Here is a 27,655-nt window from a genome sequence, read left to right on the forward strand (position 1 = left end):
TGACCCAACACACCTCCAGGCTGTGTAAGGGCTATTTGACCAAGAAGGAGAGTGATGGAGTGCTGCATCAGATGACCTGGCCTCCACAATCACCCGACCTCAACGCATTTGAGATGGTTTGGGATGAGTTGGACCGCAGAGTGAAGGAAAAGCAGCCAGCAAGTGCTCAGCATATGTGGGAACTCCTTCAAGACTGTTGGAAAAGCATTCCAGGTGAAGCTGTTTGAGAGAATGCCAAGAGTGTACATAGCATCATCAAGGCAAAGGCTGGTTACTTTGAAGAATCTAAAATATTAAACATTTTTTGATTAGTTTATCACTTTTTTTGTTTGCTTCATGATTCCATATGTGTTATTTCATAATTTTATTTTCTTCACTATAATTCTACAATGTAGAAAATAATAAAAAATAAAGAAAAACCCTTGAATAGGTAGGTGTGTCCAAACTTTTAAATATATATAACGCACAGAAAAATAAGGTTTTTGACTGCACTGGGCCTTTAAAGGATTTGCATTAAGAGGAGCTCTTTGAGTTCAACATTTATGTTAGTGACTTGGCATAGTCAACCTTTAGTTTTAGTCTGTTTCATAGGTCGTATAACTTATCCTGCTTTTATGCTTTTTTTTCATCCCTCTCTCACTTTAGTAACAATAGAAGGCCTGGCCACTTGATAGTGGCTCTGGTTTGAAAGCTTCTCTCCTGATGCCAGAACCCATTTGGAACCTACACCTTTAGCCCTTCTGGTCACACTTACTGCTCTTTTGTGTCCCTCATTGCATTTGTCTCTCCACCATCGCCCCAGTAGTCCAAATGTGTTGATGAAGGAAACCATAGTCACAGAGAAGACATTTACATCTATTGCTAGTTATTGGAGAATAGTCTAATCGGAAAAACATATTGTAGGTCATGATGAGGGTTTTCTGTTTCTTCAAAACAGAAAAGGAATCTGAATCTACCCTGAAAAAATACACTTTTCCCCTGCTTAAGCATATCTTTCAATATTTAGCAACTGAAAGGGATGAGTAGTGGGTGAGGAATGTGCAGGGAAAGGGCATGCTATATTGTCATATTGGATTCTGCTAATCACCTCTGTGGGGACCTCAGTAACAGTAATTAGACTGACATTGTGATGGAGCGCAGAGGTACTCTTAAAGGGGTGGGTGTGTGGGTGCGTGCGTTTGTCATATTTTTTATATGGGAGCACGAAAAGGATGGAAGTACTTTAAATAATAATGACAATTCCATTTTGGTGTTCTGAAGCTGGGCAAATCGTACTCATTGTGGAATTCCATTCAGTTTCACAATGCGTATGTGTTATTATCGAAAAACAAGTATGTGCTCTAATCTTGGCATTGTGTCGTGTTAATCCATCTAAGGAATATTATTGAATGCAGTTCTGAGTTCCAAAGCAGTTCAGTTCACTGCTAACAAGATACTTTTAGTCATTCAGTGTATATGGACACCTGCTCGTCGAACATCTCATTCCAAAATAAAAGGCATTACAGTTGCATAGTGCCTATCTTTGAAACTATAGGCTATTTTGCAAAACTCAACACACTAACCACAAATACTTAAACCAAACCAGCAAAACATTATACATCTCGTGCAAAAGCAAACAATTGTTGCAAACAACAAAACTCTTCACTCTTTAAAAAGAAAATAGTGTTTTTGCATCAATACAGTACACACAAACCATCATTTGAATAAGCACGCGAAGCACCAACTACGCACTGATAGTATAAATGAAAAATACTGCATAGCAGTTTGCAATAAAGTGTTGTCATACATGTAGTAAACACACATACACACAGGTGTCCAAATGTGTATAGTATGGATGTGTATTCTGAACATAACACACTATCAATACAAATAAGGAGAAAAAGTTATATATTTTGTTTCTCAAAATGTTGTAACACTCCTCAAACAACAAAAGCGCAGTAGAAGAAAACAAAAACATTTGTGCTAGAAAAAATAGAACAGAAAACATTTAGACTACATCTCGCCTTTGTGGGTCTGGCCATAAGACTTCATCCACATCACATGCGATGTTGTCTTGAGCTAGGCAGCGTGGAAAGTATGGCCTGGAGTGCCGTATCCAGGCCTGGCATGACCCCTGATTGATGTCTCCACAAGCCTCCTCCATTGCCTGTGGAAGGGGTATGCATTGGTGGGGTTGGCGATCATACACCTTCCAACACCATGCAGAGAAGAATTTGTCAATAGGATTCAAGAATGGAGAGTATGGGGGGAGATTGAGTGCTATGAAAAGTGGGTGACCTGTAAACCAATTGCGGACCACAGCAGCCCGGTGTAAACTAACATTGTCCCAGATGATAACGTACCTGGGCTGCTCTGGCCCCTGGTCATTAGGGATTAGTCTGTTGTCCAGAAATGTGTGCAGTGTTGTATGGGCCTAGGATTGCATGATGGTGAAGGACTCCGTTTTGACTAATAGCCACACACATTGTTATCTTGCCACCATCTTGTCCCGGGACGTTGATAATAGCACGGTGTCCGATGATATTTCTGCCGCAGCCCCTTGTTTTTGCAAGGTTGAAACCTTCCTCGTCCACATATATTAGCTCATGATGCACTGCATCTGCTTCTAGCTCCATGACTCTCTGAAAGAGACAAGACAACAATGTAGCACAGTACGAAAAGACAGAGATCAGTCAATATTTGTTTTAATTTTACCTTTATTTAACCAGGCAAGTCAGTTAAGAACAAATTCTTATTTTCAATGATGGCCTAGGAACAGTGGGTTAACTTCCTCAGGGGCAGAACGACAGATTTGTACCTTGTCAGCTCAGGGGTTTGAACTTGCAACCTTCCGGCTACTAGTCTAACGCTCTAACCACTAGGCTACCCTGCCGCCCCTGTAGCACAATACACTTGCAGATCCAGTACCAATGGTAGGATAGTATAGCTTACCTGCACATATTCATATGTTGGTTGTTTTACACGGTCTGAGTTTCTTTCGAAAGGGAAACTACAGCTGCTTCATCTTAATTCTATTGTGTTTCAGTAGACGAGACAGTGCAGAGAGACTCACTCTTGACGTTTTGGAATATGGTGTTATCTGCCATTATGTGGTCCTGCACTTCTCTGAGTCTGCAGTTATTTTCAATGAACATATTTACAATGTGGGTCTTCTGCTCTGGGGTGAACAGTCAACCTCTTTCACCAGATACTGGTTTTCTTGCAGTTCTGTAAAAATATTTGAATGGTTTTAGTGATAGATTCTTCTCATTATGAAAGTACAGTACATATTACTGTACCAGTAAGACTTCAGAACTTATAGTTACTTACCGGTTCTCATTTCATAACATCCGGATGATACCTGCAACAGTAGAGCTGCTCAGATTTGTTTGAACACATTGCTCAGCCTCTCTCATGCTCATCCCATGGTTGTCAAAATGGTCAACCACAGTCACTTTGATTTCATTAGTTATTGTGTTTCTGACTCCCCTTCTTCTTCCCCGTCCTCTCCTTCCCCCATGTCCTACTTCACCTCTTCCTTCTCCTCCTCCTCTTACTTCTTTCTTCACTTCTTCACTTCCTCGTCCTCCTCTAGTTCTCACTCTCTGTCCAGTATTGGCCTCCATTGTTGTCCAAACCAAATGTTTACCTGTGGCCTATTTATAGTGCTCAAGCTCTGATTTGTAAGTGAACTCGTTATCTAAAAGTGTTTTTACATGTGTCAATATGGAAAGGCAATTGGCGAAATAGTGTAGCAATGTAGAGACCAATGTTTACAGTTTTGCTAGAAGTGTGTAATTATTTTGCAAACTGAGTGTAAAGCAGTGAGTTGTGTTTACAGTTTTGCAAAAAGTGTGTTATAAAACATTGGAACATTGCTGTGGGCACTTGCTTCCATTCAGCCTCGAGCATTAGTTTTGAGAGTGCATATATTTGTTCAAGACGGCTATCAATCGAAAAAGTAGAGCAGTCTTTTCAATCACAAGACATCTCCTCACATAAACCCTCAGCATTTAATGCTGGAGTCTGCATTGGCAGATTTAGCAAAAGCACGCGCTCTGAAAAGTTTGTTGAGGATGAGAGAGACATCCGCACGAGCTCAGCCATCCGCACAAAGAGACGCTTGCCATTATTATTATTTTCACACTGTGAGACATTTTACAACATGACGTCACAATCACAACACAATCAGAACGATTGGGATCTATTTCACACTGGAAAGATTTTTACATGACACAGGCCAGTCAATTTCTTCCACACCGATCTCGACAAACCTTTTCTGTATGGACCTCGATTTGTGCAGGGGGTATTGTCATGCAGAAACAGGAAAGGGCCTTCTCCAAACTGTTGCCACAAAGTTGGAAGCACAGAGACGTCTAGAATGTCATTGTATGCTGTAGTGTTAAGATTTCCCTTCACTGGAACTAAGGGGCCTAGCCGAACCATGAAAAACAGCCCCAGACCATTAATCTTCCTCCACCAAACTTTACAGTTGGCACTATGTATTCGGGCAAGTAGCGTTCTTCTGGCATCCGCCAAACACAGATTCGTCCATCGGACTGCCAGATGGCGAAGTGTGATTCATCACTCCAGAGAACGCGTTTCCACTGCTCCAGAGTCCAATGGCGGCGAACTTTACCCCACTCCAGCCGACGCTTGGCATTGTGCATGGTGATCTGAGGCTTGTGTGCATCTGCTCTGCCAAAGAAACCCATTTCATGAAGCTCCTGACGAACAGTTATTGTGCTGACGTTGCTTCCAGAGGCAGTTTGGAACTCTGTAGTGAGTGTTGCAACTAGGAACAGATGATTTTTACACGCTACATGATTCAGTACTTGGTGGTACCGGTTGTGTGGCCTACCACATCGCGGCTGAGCGGTTGGTACTCCTAGCCATTTCCACTTCACAATAACAGCACTTACAGTTGACCGGGGCAGCTCTATCAAGGCAGAAGTTTGACAAACTTGTTAGAAAGATGGTTTCCTATGATGTTGCCACATTGAAAGTCATTGAGCTCTTCAGTAAGGCCATTCTACTGCCAATGTTTGTCAATAGAGATTACATGTGTGCTCGATTTTTATACACCTGTCAGCAACGGGTGTGGCTGAAATAGCCGAATCCACTAATTTGAAGGGGTGTCCACATACCTTTTGAATATACAGTTGAAGTCGGAGGTTTGCATACACCTTAGCCAAATACATTTAAACTCAGTTTTTCACAATTCCTGACATTTAATCCAAGTAAAAATGCCCTGTCTTAGGTCAGTTAGGATCACCACTTTTATTTTAAGAATGTGAAATGTCAGAATAATAGTAGAGTGATTTATTTCAGCTTTTATTTCTTTCATCACATTCCCAGTTGGTCAGAAGATTACCTACACTCAATTAGTATTTGGTAGCATTGCCTTTAAATTGTTTAACTTGGGTCAAACATTTTGGGTAGCCTTCCACAAGCTTCCCACAATAAGTTGGGTGAATTTTGGCCCATGCTTTTTGACAGAGCTGGTGTAACTGAGTCAGGTTTGTAGGCCTCCTTTCTAGCACACACTTTTTCAGTTCTACCCACAAATCTTCTATAGGATTGAGGTCAGTTTGTGATGGCCACTTCAATACCTTGACTTTGTTGTCCTTAAGCCATTTTGCCACAACTTTGGATGTATGCTTGGGGTCATTGTCCATTTGGAAGACCCATTTGCGACCAAGCTTTAACTTCCTGACTGATGTCTTGAGATGTTGCTTCAATATATCCACATAGTTTTCCTGTCTCGTGATGCCATCAATTTTGTAAAGTGCACCAGTCACTCCTCCAGCAAAGCACCCCCACAACATGATGCTGCCAACCTCGTGCTTCACGGTTGGGATGGTATTCTTCGGCTTGCAAGCATCCCCTTTTTTCCTCCAAACATAACGATGGTCATTATGGCCAGACAGTTCTATTTTTGTTTCATCAGACCAGAGGATATTTCTCCATAAAGTACGATCTTTGTCCCCATGTGCAGTTGCAAACTGTTGTCTGGCTTTTTTTTTTATGGCGTTTTTTTTTTCTTCCTTGCTGAGCGGCCTTTCAGGTTATGTCGACATAGGACTCGTTTTACTGTGGATATAGACACTTTTGTAACTGTCTCCTCCAGCATTTCCCATGATATCAAGCAAAGAGGCACAGAGTTTGAAGGTAGGCCTTGAAATACATCCACAGGTACACCTCCATTTGACTCATATTATTTCAATTAGCCTATCAGAAGCTTCTAAAGCCATGACATAATTTTCTGGAATTCCCCAATCTGTTTAAAGGCACAGTCAATTTAGTGTATGTACAGTAAAGTTCTGACCCACTGGAATTGTATTACAGTGAATTATAAGTGAAATAATCTGTCTGTAAACAATTGTTGGAAGAATTACTTGTGTCATGCGCAAAGTAGATGTCCTAACTGACTTGCCAAAACTATAGTTTGTTAACTATTCCGACTTCAACTGTATATTGAATGTGGAGTCCCTTTTTTCTCATTTGTATTGTTTGAATGTTGATAACCTGCATTGCAGAAAATAAGTACATATTGATCTTACCATTTAATCAAGAGCGCACTTACAGTGTGGATCGGTCTAAGGGTGACATCAGACAAAGCTCTTTTTGGTTTCCTATCTATTCCATCGGTTCTACATTAAAATCACATCCTCTTCAAGGATGGACTCGTTGGTTTGGCAGAAACATGGATAGTGAATTGTGTCTTTGAAGCGCTCAGATATTTCAGGTGCATCTGAATTGTTTGCTTTGTACTTCAGATATTGTAGTCCAAAATCAGCACTACAACCTCATAGTAACCGCAAGTATACAATGGTTTACTTTAGAGACTGGAGCTGCACTTTTGGCTTGCTCTTTTACCTCCGGTGTCGCTTGTACACTTGTTTCAGCTTCTTTGTAACTTTTTCTTGTTGTAACTCAGGCTAAATAGCTGTGTGTATTTAGCACCTTTTTATTAAGTTGTTAAATTCAAAGGGTTTAATGTGTAGTAATAAAGAGGGTTTAAATCATTTAAGGGATGTCCTTGGATGTGCTAGCAGAGCTAACAGCTAAAACTACTGTTACAATGTAGAGGTCCCACGATAGTCCCTCTCAGACTCACTTGGCAGATGGGAGACCTTTTTGAACAAACAAACACAAACAAGTACAAAGAGGTGATTACTCTGCTGATTGCTCAAGGTCTCCTGTGTGCATACAGTATACGAGCTTTGTGTTCTCTTGTTTTGTGAAAACACAACTATAATCCCCATGACGATACCACCATGAAACCAATAATGATTTTCCCCACACACATATTCCAATTAAATAGTGTTATGAAAGGACAGTGGTCAATTATATGTATACAGTATATAGATAATAACTTTGCTAACTATACCAAGCTTAAAGGTGCTACACATAGGGTATTTTAGAGTTTTTGCATTGTAATTTAAAAAAAAAATGTTTAATCATTGTACCATATAAATCCTTGTGAAATATATTTTAAATAACAACAAATATAATTTCACAGCATCAAACAGGTGTAAAAAAACAATAATGCTTTATTATTGAAAATATATTTCACAGCGATTTAGATTGTACCATGATTCCCTACTCTCTTCAGCCTAGGTTGTGCGCTTTCTGCAAACAATGTGTCCACTCTGACAATGAGAACAGTAAAAGACTGTAACAATAATATATTGAATGCATTAACAGAAATGATGGTTACCAAATAAACATTGTAGATTAGAGATGATGGGAATTAAAGGTACTACTGGTGATACTGGTGTGCCATCGCCGCGGCCTCTGCAGTGGATTAGTACACTGAGACAGGCATCAATTCACTGGTGCTTCCTGCTTTAATTTTTGCTTGTAAGCAGGAATCAGGAGGATACAGCTGTTGTTGGATTTACCAAATGAAGGGTGAGGGAGAGCTTTGTACACGTCTCTGTGTGTGGAGTACAGGTGATATAGAATTTGTTTTCCCTCTGATTGCACATTTAACATGTTGATGGAAATTTGGTTTAACTGATTGAAGTTTCCCTGCATTAAAGTCTGTGGCCACTAGGAGCGCCGCCTCTGGGTGAGTGGTTTCCTGTTTGCTTATTTCCTTATGCAGCTGACTGAGTGGTGTCTCAGTGCCAACATCTGTCTGTGGTGGTAAATAAACAGCCACGAAAAGTATAGCTGAAAACTCTCTTGGCAAGTATGTGGCCTGCAATTTATCACAATATACTCTACTTCAGGCGAGCAAAATCTAGAGACTTCCTTAGATTTCGTGCACCAGCTGTTGTTTACAAATATGCACAGACCCCCCCCCCCCCCTTGTCTTACCGGAGTGTGCTGTTCTATCTTGCCGGTGCAGCATATATCCCGCTAGCTGAATATCCATGTCATCATTCAGCCACGATTCCCTGAAACATAAAATATTACAGTTTTTGATGTCCCGTTGGTAGGATATTCGTGATCGTACCTCGTCTAGTTTATTGTCCAATGATGCACGTTGTGTGTAGTATTGACGGTAACGGCAGCTTTTCCACTCGCCTTTTTCGGGTCCTGACCAGGCATCCGGCTCTGTCCTCTGTACCTGCGTCGCTTCCTCTTGGAAATAACTTGGATATCTGCCCTGCCGGGTGTTTGGAGGATGTCTTGTTCGTCTTGTTTGTTGATGAAAAATCTTTGTCAAATCTTGTTGAGTGATCACTGTTCTGATATCCAGAAACTCTTTTTTTGCCGTAAGATACGGTTGCAGAAACAATATGTACAAAAAGTTACAAATTACACAAAAAAAAACCCGCATAATAGCACAATTAGTTGGGCGCCCATAAAACTGCTGCCATTTCCTCTGGCGCCACGTTGACTAGTGTCATCCTAGTCCCTTCCTTTGGGTTACACACTGGTCATCCTTGACAGCGATGCCGCAAATAACTCTTTCTGCCTCTTGTCAAGGGATGTTTCTGGAGATGCCATATCATGGTAGAGCAGTTGCACTAAAGACAACCTATATTGAATCCAAACTCAAGCCCAATACGGTCAATTGGGATAAGTTATTGAGCGAAGTGGTTACAACATATGCGTCTGTTATTGCATCCCTAGTTGTCCCTATGGAAGAGAGAGAAACTGTCTGAGCAACTCTAATACATAACAAATATCATGGTTTTCGTTGTAGACTTCTAGAAAATCAAGCAAGGCTTTGCTTGCAGTTCCAGCAAACAAGACAAAAATGAATGGGTTTGAAGTTAGAGGTCACTAAGGTGTCTGCTAATGAACCTTGCTTTTCTGAAAGTCTCTTGGAGAGCCAAGCACTTAATATCAATGGAAGTGGTAACAGTGTACTCCATGTAGAAAACACTTCACCCAGGCTCCTTTGATCTGTTTTTTTTTTTGGATCTCGTTTGGAAAGTGCTTGAGGCATCTTTTATCTTTAATGTCAAGTGAGATAAGCCTTCTTCTATAGCAACCACAGGATGCTTGTGATTATGAGGTCATAATTAGTCGCCTCTGAAAGGTATCCTTTAATTTGTGTGAGATTTTCTCAAGGACCCATGACTCGTGTTCTGTCATCACCGTTATCTATCAATCTCCTTGTATCATTCTGTATCATCTTCCTACTAATACTCTGATTCATAGTTGAATGGTGCTTGTCACCTATTTATTTCTGAGCCTCTCTTCCTGCCTCTCCTCTGCCCATTTCTGTCTTGCTCTCACTACTTCATGCTCTCTCTCTCTCTTCTCTCTCTCAACCTTACAGGGAAAGCAGAACCAAACTACTACATCTTGGAAATTCATATTTCATTGGAAATGAACATGGCCTGTTGCTCTGGTATCTTTTTAGGCTTTGTTTGCACAGCCAGGGATGATGTGCCCTTTACGTAATGACTTATACTGTCATTACAGTGATCACACCCAACTTTGCCTACCTTATGACTAGGATGAAAACCTCTCTTGCAATATTTGGTCATGTAAATGATTTGTGGTGACACTTGAACACTCTGTCATAAGGGCAACATAATCGCTGACTCATGTTACTATCAGTTGACCTACCCTTACGTCTTGACATTACAGTTAGACTTATGTCTTCATCCACACGATTCATTTTGTTTTGATAATGGTGACTAACTTGGACTTGGAACTACTTGGAACAATCACTTGGACACACCTTTTAAACCAATCCAATTTGTCTTCTTCAATTTATCATGTTATGGGGTTATAATTTAGTATGCCCTCACATTGTTGGTTTTGAATGATGTTTGTTTTTCAGGCCTGACAAATGTCAAGTCTCCCATCTCAATGAAATGAATGCTGCCGTCCCCCTGACATTTCTCTAAACAAGCTACGACTGAGCCTCTACTCGGGTCAACCTGCCCGGTTTCTTCATTACCAAGAAGTTAGGCACACCACCAGTGTTGAGTAATTCAGCTCATTATCCAAATTAAGAGGCCAAAAATGTGTTGGTATATTTTGTGCCAGGCTCTACAGTACATGTATTGGGGTGAGCTGAAAAAGCTGATCTATTGTTTGGCATCAACCAGGCTTTTTTTAATGTATTGTGGGAAGATGGACATAAATAGTCCCAACTCATTGGCATTCAGTGCAGAGCCACATTGGTCTAGTCTTGAGATGCAGACATACTTTGATAGGGAGGGAGGGTGGAAGGGGAGAAATGAGAAGGGGTCTGAAAAATAACTTATGTATGCACTGTACTGTAAAATGAGGTCTTTTGGTGAAGTTTCATTTGATTTTCACGATATGTCCAATTCTGTGTTATTTCAAATAATGAATAGCTTGATTAGGTAGAACACAACTTGTTTACAGTTACTGTGCACCAAGGCTAACTTTTTTCAAGTTTCTAAGATCATATTTTTATGGAATAATAGTCTCTGGTGCAATAACAATGATTTTATTTTTTATTCAGATCAAGTTTTTAGTTGCCCAACATTTGAGGCGATACGGTTGTCTGTAGGTGTGTTGTATTTTTGGAGGGCCCACATGAGCACGGCTGGACATTGGACAATAAGTGAAGGAAATACACACTGTCTGTTGTACAGTATTTCTCTTGGCCTCACCAGGCAGATAAAATCAATAGGAACATGCTGTTTTCTCTTTCCTCTTTGGGAAGAGTTCTCCTCGCTTATTACACATCTTTGAAAAAAACGAGCTGTTTTCCCAGTTTCCACTTAAAAGAAGCACGGTGGAACAAATGAGCAGTCACTTTTTCCCCTCTTTTACTTTTCAAAGATCTTAGGACTGACAAGCAAAGTGACTCCTGTTGCACCCAGGGTGGTGCTGTGTGTTTGCTTTGAGGGAAAGACGAGGCATGAACTTGTCGTTATTACCCTGTGCAGTTTGTTTAGGGAGTCTAAGGACAGATACATGTTTACACAGCCAAAGAGGGCCTAGTGGTACAGAGACGAAGACAGAATGTGGATTGCCTGCCTGCTGTGTAATTATCCCCTGGAAGGGCTTCTTCTCTCTCTGGTTATCTGCCCGGACAAAGGAATGTAAATAAAAATATCTGGAGTCATACTCTAAAAACATTTAATCTCCCCTGCAAAAGCAAACCGCCATAAACCCAGAGGTTTGCATTTTTGATTAGTGTTCCCGGCCTCGTTACAAGAAGGAATTGTATCCGTGGAAGAGGTGGCAGATTGGAATGCCACGCCTGTGTTCTCATTAGCAGCAGGCTGGCAAGAGGGTATTTGTTAAGACAGCTGACCTGCTGTGGGCTGGCTGGGGCCTGAGCAAAATGGTGCAGTTGTGGAGTCTGCAGGTGTTGCTGGGCAGGGAATCCCGCAGCAATTAATAGTTGTCAGGGTGTTTGCTATCAAACCCTTACAAACAAAGCGACACACGCTGGATGACCGTTGATGTTTGACAAGTTTCGATATAAGATAGAGGGTATCGATCTTGGTTGTCACGTTGCAGTTGTTTGAATCATTATATGTGTGACCAGCTGTATATGATAGAAGGTAGCCTTAAGCAAACAGAGGGGTCAACTAACCTGATCTACAATGTGTGGAAAAGGAAAACCCAGTCCCTTTTGGCAGATGAAGATCAGGATGTTGAAAGTTAAGTGATCCAACCACTGGAAAGCAGGCTGTCACTCAACCCCCCCCATCCCTGATCTGAAGGAACAGTACTTTCACAGCGGGCTGAATCTAGCCCCAGACTGAGATGGTGATTTAACATCTTGATGGCTTGCTGTGAAGATGCTACAGTGTTTTGATACTATTCCAAGTCCTCTGTTCCCATGTCTTGTAGAACACGTGGTATGTGCGTTTGGTGGAATGCATTTAAAAATCACCGTGAAATTCACAGCTATACTGTTTAGGGTTTTGTTGTTGAGTGCACTTACTGGAAGTCCGTCTAATTACGTGCATTTCTTGAGAATTCTGTACATGTTGAATTCTATTCAGGACTGTTGAGAGTTACCAGCGAGGCTGTAATGTCAAATAATTTATCTGAACGCAGCGAGGGGTCTTGAACCACAAAAATTGGAGTCGTTTGGAATGTACCAGAGATAAGTTCTAACCTCGTCCAAAGCCTCAAGTTAAAGCACAGCGATGACCTAAATTACACCAGAGCATTTCCATGGGATTCTGTGAATCTGTGCATGGCTATATGCCAACTTTGGCTTTCTTCCTTTCATAGCAGATGGAGCCCAGCCCGAGCTCTTCATTTTCCACGAGTTGTGTGCCCTAAAGAAGGATGAAGGGCCCTGCAAGGTGTTAAAGGAGCGCTTCTATTTCGAAATTGACACGGGCCACTGCGAGTCCTTTGAGTTCGGTGGCTGCAGAGGCAACGCCAACAATTTTGAGACCTTGGAAGCTTGTGAGGGAATGTGCCTGGTGTCTGGTGAGTTGTTGGACTCTTTCTCTGATTTCTCTGCAGGTCAAATGTGACTGTTGATATGTGAAAAATGTTTCCTTTCTCTACCAGGAAACATATTCAGAGCGACACGTTTTTTTTTTTTTAGACATCTGAAACAAGCATACATTTTGTTTGGATATGTACCTTTTGTAGTTTGTACTTGCTTTACTCTGTTCCCTGGTCAACTTAATCATCAGCCATGTTATCAATGTATCAAAATAGATTAGACATTATCTTTGAGACAATAAACACAATGACATCATCGACGTAGTTGCTTTGGAATGCATGTTTTATTGAATGATAGTAAGTAGTTCACAGTGTCCTATCATATGTTAAAATGAGCAATATAGTTTAGTGCTTTATGGTTTTGGGAGGAACGCTATCATTGTTTTCACTTTGATAAGACTGTCAGACCAAACATTTACTCACAAACACATTCCCATAATGCACACAGTGCCATTTCAAAGAAATGTGGATGTTTTTCTATTAAACTATCAGCCAGATCTATTGGCAAGACTGTGACAATGACGCACAGCAATGATTTGCACGGCAAATTATTCAGTGTTAAATAACACTGAAAGAGTGAGACCATATACTCCAGCGTTTCCCAAACTCGGTCCCCGGGACCCCAAGAGGTGAACGTTTTGGTTTTTGTTAGTGATGGGGAAACTAAGCCCTTGAGCATTTCCAGCCAATTGTGTCAAATAGGTTCATTACGCGAGGCTTTGAGCAACATTGTTTACACTAGCGGCACCTGCTGGTGAAAATAATTTAGAACAGCCAAATTATTATAGATGACATCGCACACGCAGGACAGTCTTTTTTGTCTTCTACCGAAACCAATATTAAACCAATCAGGTGGTTGTTTGACAAAATGAATCTTTGGATGTCATTGATCATATGCTTTTAATAAAGTCATATAAGCATCGGGATACCGCTTCAAATGTCGTAATTTCGACGCATGACTCATCTCTCCGGTATCAACCGTAACATCACTATTTCCCCCCCTAACACTACACAGCTGATTTAAAGTGATGAAATGCTGATGATTAGTTGATTATTTGAATCAGCTGTGTAGTGTTAGGACAATAACCGAGACATGCACCTCTTTGGGTCCTGATGACCGAGTTTGGGAATCTCTGACATGCACACTGGAACCAATGTTAAATTAACACACTACTTAGTGCAGTGGTTTCCAACTCCGTTCCTCGAGTACCCCCAACAGCACACGTTTTTGTTATATCCCCGGACAAACATACCTGATTCAACTCGTTGAGGGCCTGAGGATTATTTGACAAGTTGGATTACTTGTCTAGGGCTACGATAAAAATGTGTATGCTAAGGAGTAATCGAGGACTGGAGTTGGGAACCACTGGTTTAGTGTAAAACTGATTTGAACATTTCCCAGAGTGCCTTATCTTTGAGTGAATTGTAGAGTTTACCACCCATCTATTTGTTAGTGACAGAGACATGGTTGTTGCATTCATCACTTTTTGGGTCAAATGGACTTCACCAAATGAGATCCTAAGTGAACGTTATCATAAAAAATAAATAATAATACAAATAAATTTAAAAAATAAAAAATAAATATATATATAATGCAACACAATACCACAAGTGTTTCATAAGGCCTTACTTTGAAGGCCTAGTTTTACTCTAATACAAGGGTCTGAACCTCATACACAGCACATCGAACCAAAACCACCAATTGGTGTAACATAACCCCACTCGTGGTATTAATAACCAATGTTGAATCAAAACCACACCCATCATTGTCTAATTTCTAGCATGCTGTACTGCAGATAGATTTTTTTAAAATTGTTTTTGCAGGTATATTGATTGATTGATTTATCTTATGCTTCATAAAGATGAATAACATACCTTTTCTAAACTAATCCAATCAGTTAGATTTCTTTGCATCCCTTAATGAAATGGTTGTTCCAGTTTGAAAGGCGTAACGTAAACAAACCGTTCTTTAAAATGTAAAGGGTCCTGAACAGTCATTCTGAAAATTACTTTTTCTCTCAAGGCTAACTACCAGGAAGTTTGGAAAGACAGGCTAGGGGTGGGGAGCTCATATTTTTGAGCTCGCCTTGACTGACAGCTCTTTGAAACGCCTATGTCAAGCAACTTGGATGCAGTGAGAAGTGTTGCAGTAATATATTCTCAATCAAAGTTGGTGATACACAAAGCAACTCAAACATCGAAATTGCATCAATGATATACAGTGAATTTGGAAAATATTCAGACCCCTTCCCTTTTTCCACATTTTGTTACGTTACAGCCTTATTTTAAAATGCATAAAATTATATATTTTTCTTCATCAATCTACATCTGGAAGAAACCTGGCACCATCCCTATGGTGAAGCATGGTGATGGCAGCATCATTATGTGGGGATGTTTTTCAGGGACTGGGAGACTAGTCAGGATCGAGGGAAAGATGAACGGAGCAAAGTACAGAGAGATCCTTTATGAAAACCTGCTCTAGAGCGCTCAGGACCTCAGACTGGTGCAGAGGTTCACCTTCCAACAGGACACAGTGGCAGAAAAAGTATGTGAACCCTTTGGAAATATCTAGATTTCTGCATAAATTGGTCATACAATTTGATCTAATCTTCATCTAGGTCACAACAATAGACAAACACAGTCTGCTTAAACACACACACAGCAATTATATGTTTTCATGTCTTTATTGAACACACCGTGTAAACATTCACAGTGCAGGGTGTAAAAAGTATGTGAACCCTTTGATTTAAATAACTGGTTGACCCTCCTTTGGCCGCAATAACCTCAAGAAAACATTTTCTATAGTTGTGGATCATACCTGCACATCGGTCAGGAGGAATTTTGGACCATTCCTCTTTACAAAACCATTTCAGTTCAGCAGTATTGTTGGGATATCTGGCGTGAACTGCTCTCTTTGGGTCAAGCCACAGCATCGCATTTGGGTTGAGATCAGGACTGGGCCACTCCAGAAGGCGTATTTTCTTCTGTTGAAGCCATTCTGTTGTTGATTTACTTCTGTTTTTTTGGTTCGTTTTCCTGTTGCATCACCCAACTTCTTTTGAGCTTCAATTGGTGGACAGATGGCCTTACATTCTCCTGAAAAATGTCTTGATAAACTTGGGAATTAATTTTCCCGTCAATGATAGCAAGCTGTCCAGGCCCTGAGGCAGCAAAGCAGCCCCAAACCATGATGCTCCCTCCACAATACTTTACAGTTGGGATGAGGTTTTGATGTTGGTGTGCTGTGCCTTTTTGTCTCCACATATAGTGTTGTGTGTTCCTTCCAAACAACACAACTGTAGTTTAATCTGTCCACAGAATATTTTTCCAGTAGCGCTGTGGAACATCCAGGTGTACTTTTGCAAACTTCAGATGTGCAGCAATGTTTTTTTTGGATAGCAGTGGCTTCTTCCGTGGTGTCCTTCAATAAACATCATTCTTGTTTAGTATTTTACGTATCGTAGACTCATCAACAGAGATGTTAGCATGTTCTAAAAATTTCTGTAAGTCTTTAGCTGATACTCTAGGATTCTTCTTAGCCTCATTGAGTATGTGCTCTTGCAGTCGTCTTTGCAGGGCGGCTACTCCTAGGGAGAGTAGTAACTGTGCTGAACTTTCACCATTTATAGACAATTTGTCTTATATTCTGTGGACTGATGGACTGAACATCAAAGCTTTTAGAGATACTTTTGTAACCCTTTGCAGCTTCATGCAAGCCAACAATTCTTAATCTTAGGTCTTCTGAGATCTCTTTCGTTTGAGGCATGGTTCACATCAGGCAATGGTTCTTGTGAATAGCAAACTAAAAGTTTGTGAGTGTTTTTTAAAGGGCAAGGCAGCTCTTACCAACATCTCCAATCTTGTCTCATTGATTGGACTCCAGGTTAACTGACTCTAATTAGCTTTTGGAGAAGTCATTAGCCTAGGGGTTCACACATACTTTTTCCAACCTACACTGTGAATGTTTAAATTATGTTTTCAATATAAGCAAGAAAATACTATAATTTGTGTGTTATTAGTTTAAGCACGCTATGTTTGTCTATTGTTGTGACTTGTGATCAGATCAAATTTGATGACAAATTTATGCAGAAATCCAGGTAATTCCAAAAGGGTTCACATACTTTTTCTTGCCACCGTAGACCCTAAGCACACAGCCAAGACAACGCAAGAGTGGTTTAGGGACAAGTCTCTGAATTTCCTTGAGTGGCCCAGCCAGAGCCTGGACATGAACCCGATCAAACATCTCTGGAGAGACCTGAAAATAGCTGTTCAGCGATGCTCCCCATCCAGCCTGACAGAGCTTGAGAGGATCTGCAGAGAAGATTGGGAGAAACTCCCCATATACAGGTGTGCCAAGCTTGTAGCGTCATACCCAAAAAGACTTGAGGAGTAATCGCTGCCAAAGGTGATTCAACAAAGTACTGAGTAAAGGGTCAGAATGCTTATGTAAATGTGATATTTAAGTTTTTTATTTTTTTTAATCCATTTTTATTTTTTTCTTAGACAGTTTTTCCTTTGTCATTATGGGGCATTGTATGTAGATTGATGAGGGGGGAAAACTGTTTAATCCATTTTAGAATACGGCTGTAATGTAACAAAAGGTGGAAATAGTCAAGGAGTCTGAATACTTACCGAATGCACTGTATCTGCTTAGTTCTCATCACATGCTTCATCGACACTAGAGCATTTGACTATGGCTCCAGTAAGATTTTCAACTCAGCATCTCTGCACCTCCATTTCTCCTCAATGTAAGGTGGTGTATTTTTCTTACCTCCACTTTCCCCTCTCGCTCTCTCTCTTTTTTTCTCCAGTCAATTCACCTTTCTCTCCACATCTATTTTACATCTATCTATTCATGATTGTGTCAGCAGCCCACACTATCTTCCTCCATGCCTAAGTATGTCTTCTCTCTCTTCCTTTCTCCAGCTTTTCAGTCAGTCTCTCTAGCACTCCAGTCTTAGTGCCACCACTTTTTTTCTATGATTCACAATTTCCCTTGAAGTCAATTGACTTGGTGTGAAGGGTCCTTAGTGTAGATTTGTATTTGATTTCAGTGAACAGTATGTCTCAGTAGCCCATTCCCTATACTGCACTTTTTCACTTTTCCCAGCTATCATCTTTTCAAATGACCCTGTAGCTAGTACCCATTTCTCCCCTTTTCAGTTTCTCAATAATGTTCTCTCTCTCTCTCTCTATCTCTCTCTCTCTCTCTCTCTCTCTCTCTCTCTCTCTCTCTCTGCCCTCTCCATTTCTCTTTGTCCATCTCCCCCCAGCTGACAAGAGTCCCTGTCACCTGGATGAGGCTCCGGGGCCATGCCGAGGTCTGGTGACGCGCTACTTCTTTGACAGCCAGAGCCAGGAGTGCAAGCACTTCTACTACGGAGGCTGCTTCGGCAACGCCAATAACTTCAAGAGTATGAAAGAGTGCCAGGCCAGGTGCCAGAACCCAGGTAGTGCATCGGCATCGAAAACTGTTCTTCAAAACACTGCATGACACCCAAGTAGTCTAAAAGGGACAAACCAATCATATGGTTTGCAAGAAAGATTTGATCAGTGAGGCTAATCAATATTTTCAAATGTAAGGAAAAAGGTTTGGACTTACGGCCATAGCAGCACTATCAAGGCTTCTTTTAATAGAAATGTGTTAGGGGAGTATATTACTTCTTTAAAGTGCATTAATGTCATTGTTGTGATGCCTGGGCTTTTAGGCAGTCATACCTCTTTAAAAGACCAAATACTCACAGGAGAGTCATTTCAATGTAGTTGCCCAGTCGATGTTGCTCTACCTTGCAAATTATCTCGTTGATGGATTTTTTTCAAACCATCAAGTCATGCTTCATCTTCATTTTGCATTTAGATCAGGGTTTTTTTGGGCCTTTTGAGCATAGTTAATTATTTTAGTCTGATTTGAATGAATTTAAATTCATTTATTTACTGCATTTGTCAAAGAAAATATTGGATAAATTGTTCTACTGTGACCAACGTTAGCTGGAACTCTGTGTTAATATAAATGGACAAACAATGTAAAAAAAAAAAAAAGTATTGACGACAACTCAAAGATAATTACATTTTCATTCTGTATCAGAATCCTTAATCCATCTTCATTGGGCTCAAAATAATTTATCTCTTTAATAAATCTGAATCTATAAGTATAATAACAACTGTATGTTGTACAGTATATCATATTACAATAGTTCCTCGGTAAACAGGTTTTAACAATAGTAAACTGTTTGTATTATATTACATTTCTATTACATGCTGTAACTTATTATGTAAGTAAACTCTATTGTTTTGGTTTCATGGCAGAAAACGCCAATGTGGCCCCTAAATTGGATGTGACTCCTAAATTGGAGGTCACCGTCCTAAAACTCACTAGTAAACCAAATGTACAACCTGTCAAAGTAACTGGTAAGACAATGTTTATGTATTTTTATTTCTTAAACAAATGTTAGCTCTAGTAATTGATTAAAGAAGACAATTCATTGTGCAGTAGCACCAAAGATATTTCAGGCAGGCCTAATCTGATTTAACAAAATGGATGTCTATAAACATAACCATATATTGATCTAATGTTTCAATAATCAGACAGAAAGTAATTGTTTCATTTGTGCATTAATGTTGCATGTAGCCCTACAGTAATTCTTCATGATACTGTACATAGCCTCAGTATACTGTTTGTCCAAGAAGCTTTTCATTTTCCCAGCATGCCAGTCTGCCCTTCTGTCAGCTCTTCTGATTGGCAGGGCCAGGAAAGTGGGGTTGTGGGGTCTCTGAAGACTATGAACCACCGACACTAAGTGGAAGGGCTGATATCCTGTCAGCTCTGTTTAAGACAATTCTGAGGGAGAGAGGAAAAAGCTGAGGGAGAAGGTTTATAGAGAGAGTAGAAATGACAACACCATGTACACTTGTGGAACTGTATCGCTACAGTATATATCTCTTCTGTCATGGTGAGTTGATATTAACTCGTAAGTTAACTACAGTATCACAACTTCTAATACTGGTAAAAGGAAGGAGAAATGCATGCTCCACCATGCTCCAGTCTCATATTGAAAGCAGCATGTGAATATGCTGAATATTTCCTCTTTCAGATGAGTTTGCTTTAAGCGCCTCCCACATGCAGCAGAATCATCAACACCAGGCCACAGGTTAGTACTGTAACCCAGGAATGCAGTCATTTCTCATGTGTACCATTGCACACATACCATGCTGCAACTGCAATAGCTAGGTAAGAGGGACAGTCATTTTATATGCGTCATTTCAGAAGCAGTTAGGTAAACAAACCACAACGTATAAAGCCAGCATATCGCCCACCATACCTCCTTCTTCCATGTAACACTGATTCACTGCTATTAAAATGGGAGGGTATGGGTGTATGAGGCGTGAGTAAGTACTCATAGACCACCACGGTCTGATACAGTCACAACACAGTAAAAAGGGGGCACAGGGAGTCTGCCATCCCTCAGTCACAGACAAGTAGTTATGATTCATGTTACAACATTCCACCCAGGTCAGTGAATTCAGGAAAGGAGTGTTTCTGTATTCGTATTTGTCATTCCAGTGAAGTGATATAGGGTAGCTACAGTACTCCTGTAACCCAAGGCTGACATCTTGTGGCTTTTCCACAGTTTGACTCTTGAGGTAGGAAAAACAATGTTTCCTTTGTTAAGGTAAATTTCAAATGTAAAAGAAAAAGTAATAGAATCAAGTACCCACTGGGTATAGATGTCAATTCAATGTTGAGTCCATGTTAGTTCAGTGTAATTTCATTGAAATTGTGTGGAAAGCCAGTGTGTGCCCAGTGGGTAGTCACTTTTACAGTAGATTACCATTAACCTCATTTCCATAAAGCTGAAATAAAGAAAAATGCTTTTATTAAAGTATGTTCTATCAGAGTTGCGTTGGCGATGTAGCCTACACACTTTATTTAGTGTTATACAATGTGTCTTTGGTATTATGGAGTCATTGTTGTACGTCATTTCAGTTTACTATTGCCTTTGTGTAATTCTTTCAGACTTCAGTCCTCCAGAGTTCTGTCTCAGTACCAATGACAAGGGCACGATGTGTGACAGAGAGGAGAGGATAACGGGAAGGAGATATGCGTACAACCCCAAGACAAAGAGATGTCATTGGTTGCGTAACAGGGGCTGTGGGGGCAACAAGAACAACTTTGTCCTCAAGAGACACTGCATGAAGATGTGTATGAAGCCGAGTAAGATCCAAGTTACCGTTTTCTCCAACACCGGTCCTATAGAGCTACTGGGTGTGCAGGGTTTTGTTCCCACCCAGCATTAGCACACCTGATTCAAATGATCAACATCCAGACTGAAGACCATGATTAATTGATTATTTGAAACAGGTGTGTTAGTGCCACACTTGTTTCACTCTTTGACCTTTCGTTTAAAAATGCTAAATAGCAAAAATGCTAATTAGCATTTACCTTAAGAATGCAATGTTTCTTTCTTGACTTGTGCCATAGAGAAGTGTTTGAAAAGATTGCAACTTGTCATTTGTGTTGTGCCATTTCCAGATCCCACTCACAAAAGGAAGACCCTCAGGATAAAGAAGAACACCAACATCTAATTTCAAACTCACTAAATCAAGGCCTTGTATTAAATCATTCTTACACTACTTTTTAATTACACTTTATTCTTATTTGACTCTGGTATTATGTGGTCGTCTTACAGCAATTCTATAAAAGGCTTGTTTTGGCCTATAATGTAATTTTGTTATTTTAACCTTTTAGCTCTTTGTATGAGGAGTGGTTTTGTAATATCAAAATTTTGACATTTTTTTCCCTTGTCACATCCTAAAAAAACGGTATATCATTGTAATTTTTTTCCTGAGGACAGCAGACAAGTTTGTTTTTATTGACAAATGATTAACATTAAGGAACCCAATAGCACTGCACTGCCCATGAAATATAAAGCTCTATCATTTACATTATCAGTGTAAGTATTTAAGATCATTCCTTCATGTGAGTAATGTATTACCATGTAAAAAATGCACATTACATTTTTTTAACATAGATGGAAAGAACATATATAATAAACCAATTGGAGCCTAAATAAAATGTTGCATAGTCATCCACATTGCATTTCTGGATATTTTCATTCTGTTCAAAGCCCCCTTTTTATATTGCATTATGTATGCAATTGGAAATTGCTCCACTGATAAGACTGTTATTCAGACACAAGGGGGCAGTGTTGTATTATCAGAATAGGCTATCATTTCCATATCATAGACTCTATACAGGATCCTTAACCCTAAGCTCAACCGTAACCCTTACCTTAAAGGTCATGAACAGTAAAAATAATGTTTTTCATTAAATTGGAGGATATTTGGATGAAACCAGATAAAAGAATGTGGACCAAAATATAAAAAATGAATGTTGCTTCTACAAAGTTTGATCATAAAGTTACTGGTCCTCTTCCCCATGTCAAACACTTGGATTCAGGAGACAGTTTTATTAAGGGGATAGGGTGACCTCCCCCTAACTCACATTTAATACACTAATGGTAACATGATATTTACCTAATTTAAATAAGTACTGCCTTGTAACCAACATTGGAGAAGGTGTGCTTGCAGAGAGATATGGTTTACATAGCTAGAAAGCTATTCTACTGGTGCCAACATTTGACTGGAGGGTGTTAACTAATAAAATTAAAAGTTTACCTTATTCATCTGTGGAGAAGATCCTTATACTGTGTTTCCCCTTTCATCTGTGTCTGTTGTTAACTAGTTACTGGCTAGCTAGGTCTTCAGCCAGCATGGAACGAAAGAGGGGACAGATCGTTCAAAACTTAAATGCAGTTATCAAGTCAGCACATCCGTCGGTGCTGCTGAAAACCACGTCACAAGAGACCTACCAAACGGGAGATGTATTGATTGAACAATTCAACTTATATTTATTAAATATAAATAATATAAATGTGAATCGATGTAATACCTTGCTTTAAACTTTTTAACTTGAATGTCATTTTAATTATGTATGCATAACCAAATAAAATAACCTACAAATTCACAAGGTTGGAAATCCCCACTCTGTCTGGATTTCAATAGGAGTTGCACCTCACTTTGCAAGCCAGCATAATGTAACAGGTTCCGTTAATAACCCAACACAAGTTAGTTTTAACCATCATTTGGGTTTTCATTCATGTTGGCTTGATCAAGCAGCTGTTCCTTTTTTTAAAGGTCCTGAACAGCCATTCTGATTCCCATGTAAAATAGCATTTTGAGTGACTAAAATATCACCCATAAAATTAGTTTTGCATATAAATGCTCAAACTTAAAATAAAAGTATTTGTGGAAAGGTCTGGGACTTCATTGTCTGGTGGAGGGGTTGGAATTGTGGGTGGAGGGGTTGGGATTTGGGTTAGCGGGGTTGGTGGTGGTGGCCCTTGCCCTGCCGGCCCCCTTCTCCACTCAGGTTGCAGGATCATGTTACAGATTCTGCAGATTATGGCCATGCAGGTAGCGCCCAGACGGCCAAGTTGGCCGCAGTTCCTGCATCGTTTGGGCATGCCATGTAGTGGACCGGAGCATGATGGTACTGGGAGATGTTAGACTCCACCCACTCCTGTTGGGTCTGGTTCAACTGAATCAGCCATTTTTGTGCCCCAGTCCAGACATTGTCTTCGTCCAGGACCCTCCTAGCCACTGCCTTGAGTGGCAAAATGGTGTAAACTGAACTTCTATGTCATACTCTTGGATGCTTTTGTTGTGGAATTGGACTGTAACTATATACTTATGATTATTATGTGATTATGTGTCTGAGAGTGTAAATACTGTGAAATGGGACCTTTTGTCTTTACAATTTCTGTATTTTAATCTAAACTTCTAGTAACTGGGGGGTCTTGAAACTGTCTTCAAATTATTCCTGGCCCTGGAGGTTTCACCAGGAAGTTCTCAAAGCCCATACCTCTCTGTAGAACTGCCCTGCTGAATTCCAGGCGGGTCATGGTTTCTGGCGGTTGTTATTGCTGCTCAAGTTGCTCCAGCTGCTCCCCAGCGATTGGCAGTGCTCCGTCCTTGGCAGCCTCCTCGATGGGGATTAGTGCCAGCCTCACCGCGTTGGAGCTGTGCATCACTCCTGGGTTCATCTCGGTCATTTTGTTCAGGTTGGGTGGGGGGATTTGAAGAAGGACGGTGTTGATCTACTCCGGTCCTGCAGGGGGAGGAAGGACAAACCTCAGAGTGAGCAGACACACCTGGAAGCCTGTGACCTTTAGGTCAATGGAGGCACTCCCTTGTGGTCTGCTCACTCCAGGCGTTGGTTGGTGTCTTTGATCCTTTCTTCATGCCTCTGGTTCTGGTGGTGATACTGTCTGGTCTTTTCTCTCTTTCTGTTGGTCTTCTGCTGGTTCTGGACAGGTCGGTGGTTGCCTAAGGAGGGCAGATATAAAAAATAAAAAAAAGGCAGGGGAGGAGGGCTGTAGGCCAAGGGTAGAGGGAGTAAGGCCCGCCTCGGCAGCACTCTACTTGCCTCAAGGCCTGCAGTCCGTCATTTCCTCCACAGGCAGCTGGTCTGGTGCTGGGATTTGGGGTGGTCCATGGAGTCAGGTCATGTTGCGGTCAGGCCACAGTTACATTTTTGTCTTCCCCAGTCCTTCCAGGATTTCCGGCCTTGTCCGCTGGACCAGTGAGACTGCGCCAGCCGTGGTCAAGCCACCGTTACCTTTGCTACCTCCTGGTCCGTCCAAAGAAAAGGATAATGAGAGAGAGGATAGAGAGAGGGACACAACTCCAGAAAATATCATCCATGCAGGGTTGTGCATAATGAAGAGGAACCAGAGTCAATTGCATCAATAATTATACATCTCCCATTTTGCATGTTTCCTGTGATGCGTTGACTTGACAACTGTCAGAGTTTTGAACGAACCTTCACCCCCTTTTGTTCTATGCTGGCTGAAGACCTAACTAGGCAGTAACTTGCTTTTAGATAGCCATTTTTTGCTATTTCTGTTGATTTTGTTAAGTTTGTATACTGCAATGTATAATTTTCTTTAAATATTATTGCACAATACATATTCTAGTAGAACAATATGTACATTATCTTTTACATATTTCAACAAGGTGGGTACTATCACTTTGGGATTTGTGTAAGCTTTTAAGAAACTCATACACTTTTATACAGTTCATTAAAGCAATAAAAACAATTCAACCCTAACTAGTGATACCAGTTCAACAGAACAGATGAACCGGAATGACATTTACTCTCACAGGTGGCCAAAAAGTACTTAATTAAATCCACACCCCTACTAAGCCAAGCCTCCAGTCTTCTGAACTGATCTGTTGGGTCCTATCTCAATTACACAGCATCAACTAATCAACCTTGCTCTTTTTTTACAAATGCCTGCAACCCAACAGTTGGGTCATCCAAACAACCCAATAATTTTTTAGAGTGTAAGCCCTCAAAATAAGGCCTCATGAAAAACATTGTAATGTGTCAAATATTAAAATTTCCAGGACAACATATTCACATAGAATCTAACTTTTTGAATTCTGTCGGAGTGATAAGGTGATGAATACAACAACCATCTCTCTGTCACTAGCAAATTCAGTCATGTGTTGTAACATTAAAAGTCACTTGAAAGGTCAAGCACTCTGGGAAATATGCAAATAAAGCTTTACATTAAGCAGTGTGTTGATTTAGCAACGTTCAGTGTCCTATAAGACAGTGGAGGCTGTTGAGGGGAGGACGGCTCATAATAATGTCTGGAACGGCGCAAATGGAATGGCATCAAACACATGGAATCCATCTGTTTGATGTATTTGATACCATTCCATCTATTTTGTTCCAGTTATTTCCACGAGCCCGTGCTCCCCAATTAAGGTGCCACCAACCTCCTATGCTATTCGGATCCACATTTTCGGTGTTCATTTAACACAAGGGAATTTGCTGTGTAGCTAATGGCTTCAAGGGTCAGGGTTAGTTGTAGCAAGCCTAAGGCGGTCTGGGTGCAGTACTGGGTATGTGAATTATGGGCCCACCAAGCCTGTTCCCCGGGACTACCATACCACTATCGCAACTGACCTGACTCACTCACTTAGTCACACACACACGCACAAACATTCAGTTGTTTACTTCAGATGGTGTTGTTTAGTCATCAAGCATGATTGTTTAGTTGAAAATGGCCAGTTAGTGGAGTGTAAAAATGATAATATTATTTCTTCCAAACAGAATTTTAAACATGGCAATGTTGTTCTCATGTTCTCAATAAAGGCTTTCAATGTGTTGTTATATGTCATGATTTATGCATTTTTTTAAACTTTAAAATTTCAACCCAAGAACTATTACAACTGACCTCAGGGGTTTGCTGGTGGTGTAAATTGTAACATTTCACTCCTTGTATTTGAGACAAAGTCACACCTTGTCCGTTTAATTTAGAGATATATTACCTATACCAATTTGTAGAAGACCAATGTAAGTTGTTCATACCACATTTTTAATGTTGTAGCTCAAACAATCTCAGAGAAATTGAAAAAATGCAAAAAGTGTTGCACCATCCCTAGTCTCCCCTATAGGCTACATATAGGCCTAAATATTTCAATAATATTGACATCAATTTCATGTTCATTCAATTTAGTTTTATTTGGCTATTTGGCTACTGTAATTTCTGCCTAAATATATTTCATTATGTGTAGCTTAACATGTGCGCAGTGGTATGCAAAATGTTGATTTAGTGCATTATTATAGGCTAAGCATTAGAATAAGCTGCCTGAATATTTGCAGCCAGATGTGATACTATTTCTCTTGGAGCTGATCCGTCGTCAGTATTGTGGAATAATTCTAATGTTAAAATAAGATTTGGGTGGAGACAGATGACCCGAGAGCAGCGCTGCCTTTCTTTCGATCCTATCAGTATCGACGCATGCTTCAACGACGCACTTTTTAAGTTCCATCGCTATTGGGAAACCGGGCCCAACCCGCGAGACAACCAACCCGGCTCCCCTACATGCCGTCGGCGTCTGTTACGCGTGAATGATGTTAAAGCTTGGTGGGTTCTCCCGAAGCGCTGTAAGCTAATTCGTGATGTAAAGGGAAGTCGGCTAACAATAGTGGGTGGCTTCCAACAACCTGACAGCAGCCCTACACTGACACTTTATTCATTGAGCGTTGGGATCCGTTGGGTTTGGTTCACTATCACCGCCCCGAAGGTTGCATTTGGAAAGCTGTCTCTGGAGTGTTTGGTCGGTTTATGTGACTTTCTAAGTCACGTTGTCATTGGATTTTAAGCTCTTGTCATCAGGTAAGAAATATTCGAATAGCCTATGATGGCCATATTTACAGATTTATTTTAAGATGACTATTTTCCAGTTTTATCCATGCATAGGCATTTGCATTTCTCAAATCAATAGCCTATGAATATCCAATTCAAGACCATAATAATCGGAAAGAGTCTGTTGTAATGAGTTACATTTCTGTCGGATTAATAATGTCCTGAAATCGTTTTTTGGATTTCACTGCACTGTCTACATGGATAGACTACTGTATTTCTTGTAGTACTCGAAAATCAATTGCGCACCGCAGATAGGCTAGTCATTTGCAGTAATATTTTGCATAATTCCATGGGGAAATGAGAACACAATCAAGAGAAGGCTTGGTCGATACCCCTGTGAGACAGTATTGAAGAAGATCAGGAATTAGGTCAATAACGAGGCTATAGCCTATTACTTGGAATAGCCTATGAATACTTAATCATTAGGTTATGTTAGTGTTAAACGGATTTGTTTAATCTATGACAACCTTTCCATTAAAGTTTTATTTTTAAAGGAATCGAAAGGATTGGAACAGAAAACAATG

At 40.4% G+C, this 27,655-nt stretch overlaps 2 protein-coding genes across 4 annotated transcripts in view; both read left to right on the forward strand.

Annotated features, from left to right (window-relative positions):
- Positions 1 to 26,094, forward strand: LOC135547292 (tissue factor pathway inhibitor-like). Its single transcript, XM_064976140.1, has 7 exons — positions 1 to 213; positions 12,628 to 12,828; positions 18,123 to 18,299; positions 19,156 to 19,257; positions 19,941 to 19,997; positions 20,864 to 21,061; positions 21,380 to 26,094. Exons 1-7 carry the CDS (start codon positions 72 to 74, stop codon positions 21,430 to 21,432), a joined length of 930 nt encoding a protein of 309 aa, XP_064832212.1. The 5' UTR covers positions 1 to 71; the 3' UTR covers positions 21,433 to 26,094.
- A 624-nt stretch (positions 26,095 to 26,718) lies between these two features.
- LOC135547293 (calcitonin gene-related peptide type 1 receptor) overlaps positions 26,719 to 27,655 on the forward strand; it is a 63,857-nt gene continuing 62,920 nt past the window's right edge. For 2 of the 3 annotated variants that reach the window (XM_064976141.1, XM_064976142.1), the window contains exon 1: positions 26,719 to 27,101. The gene's annotated coding sequence lies outside the window, so the exon portion shown is untranslated. The remainder of the gene's footprint in view (positions 27,102 to 27,655) is intronic. The other variant, XM_064976143.1, reaches the window with a different exon arrangement.

The sequence above is a fragment of the Oncorhynchus masou genome, chromosome 10 (assembly GCF_036934945.1).
Source record: "Oncorhynchus masou masou isolate Uvic2021 chromosome 10, UVic_Omas_1.1, whole genome shotgun sequence".
Classification (NCBI taxonomy): domain Eukaryota; kingdom Metazoa; phylum Chordata; class Actinopteri; order Salmoniformes; family Salmonidae; genus Oncorhynchus; species Oncorhynchus masou.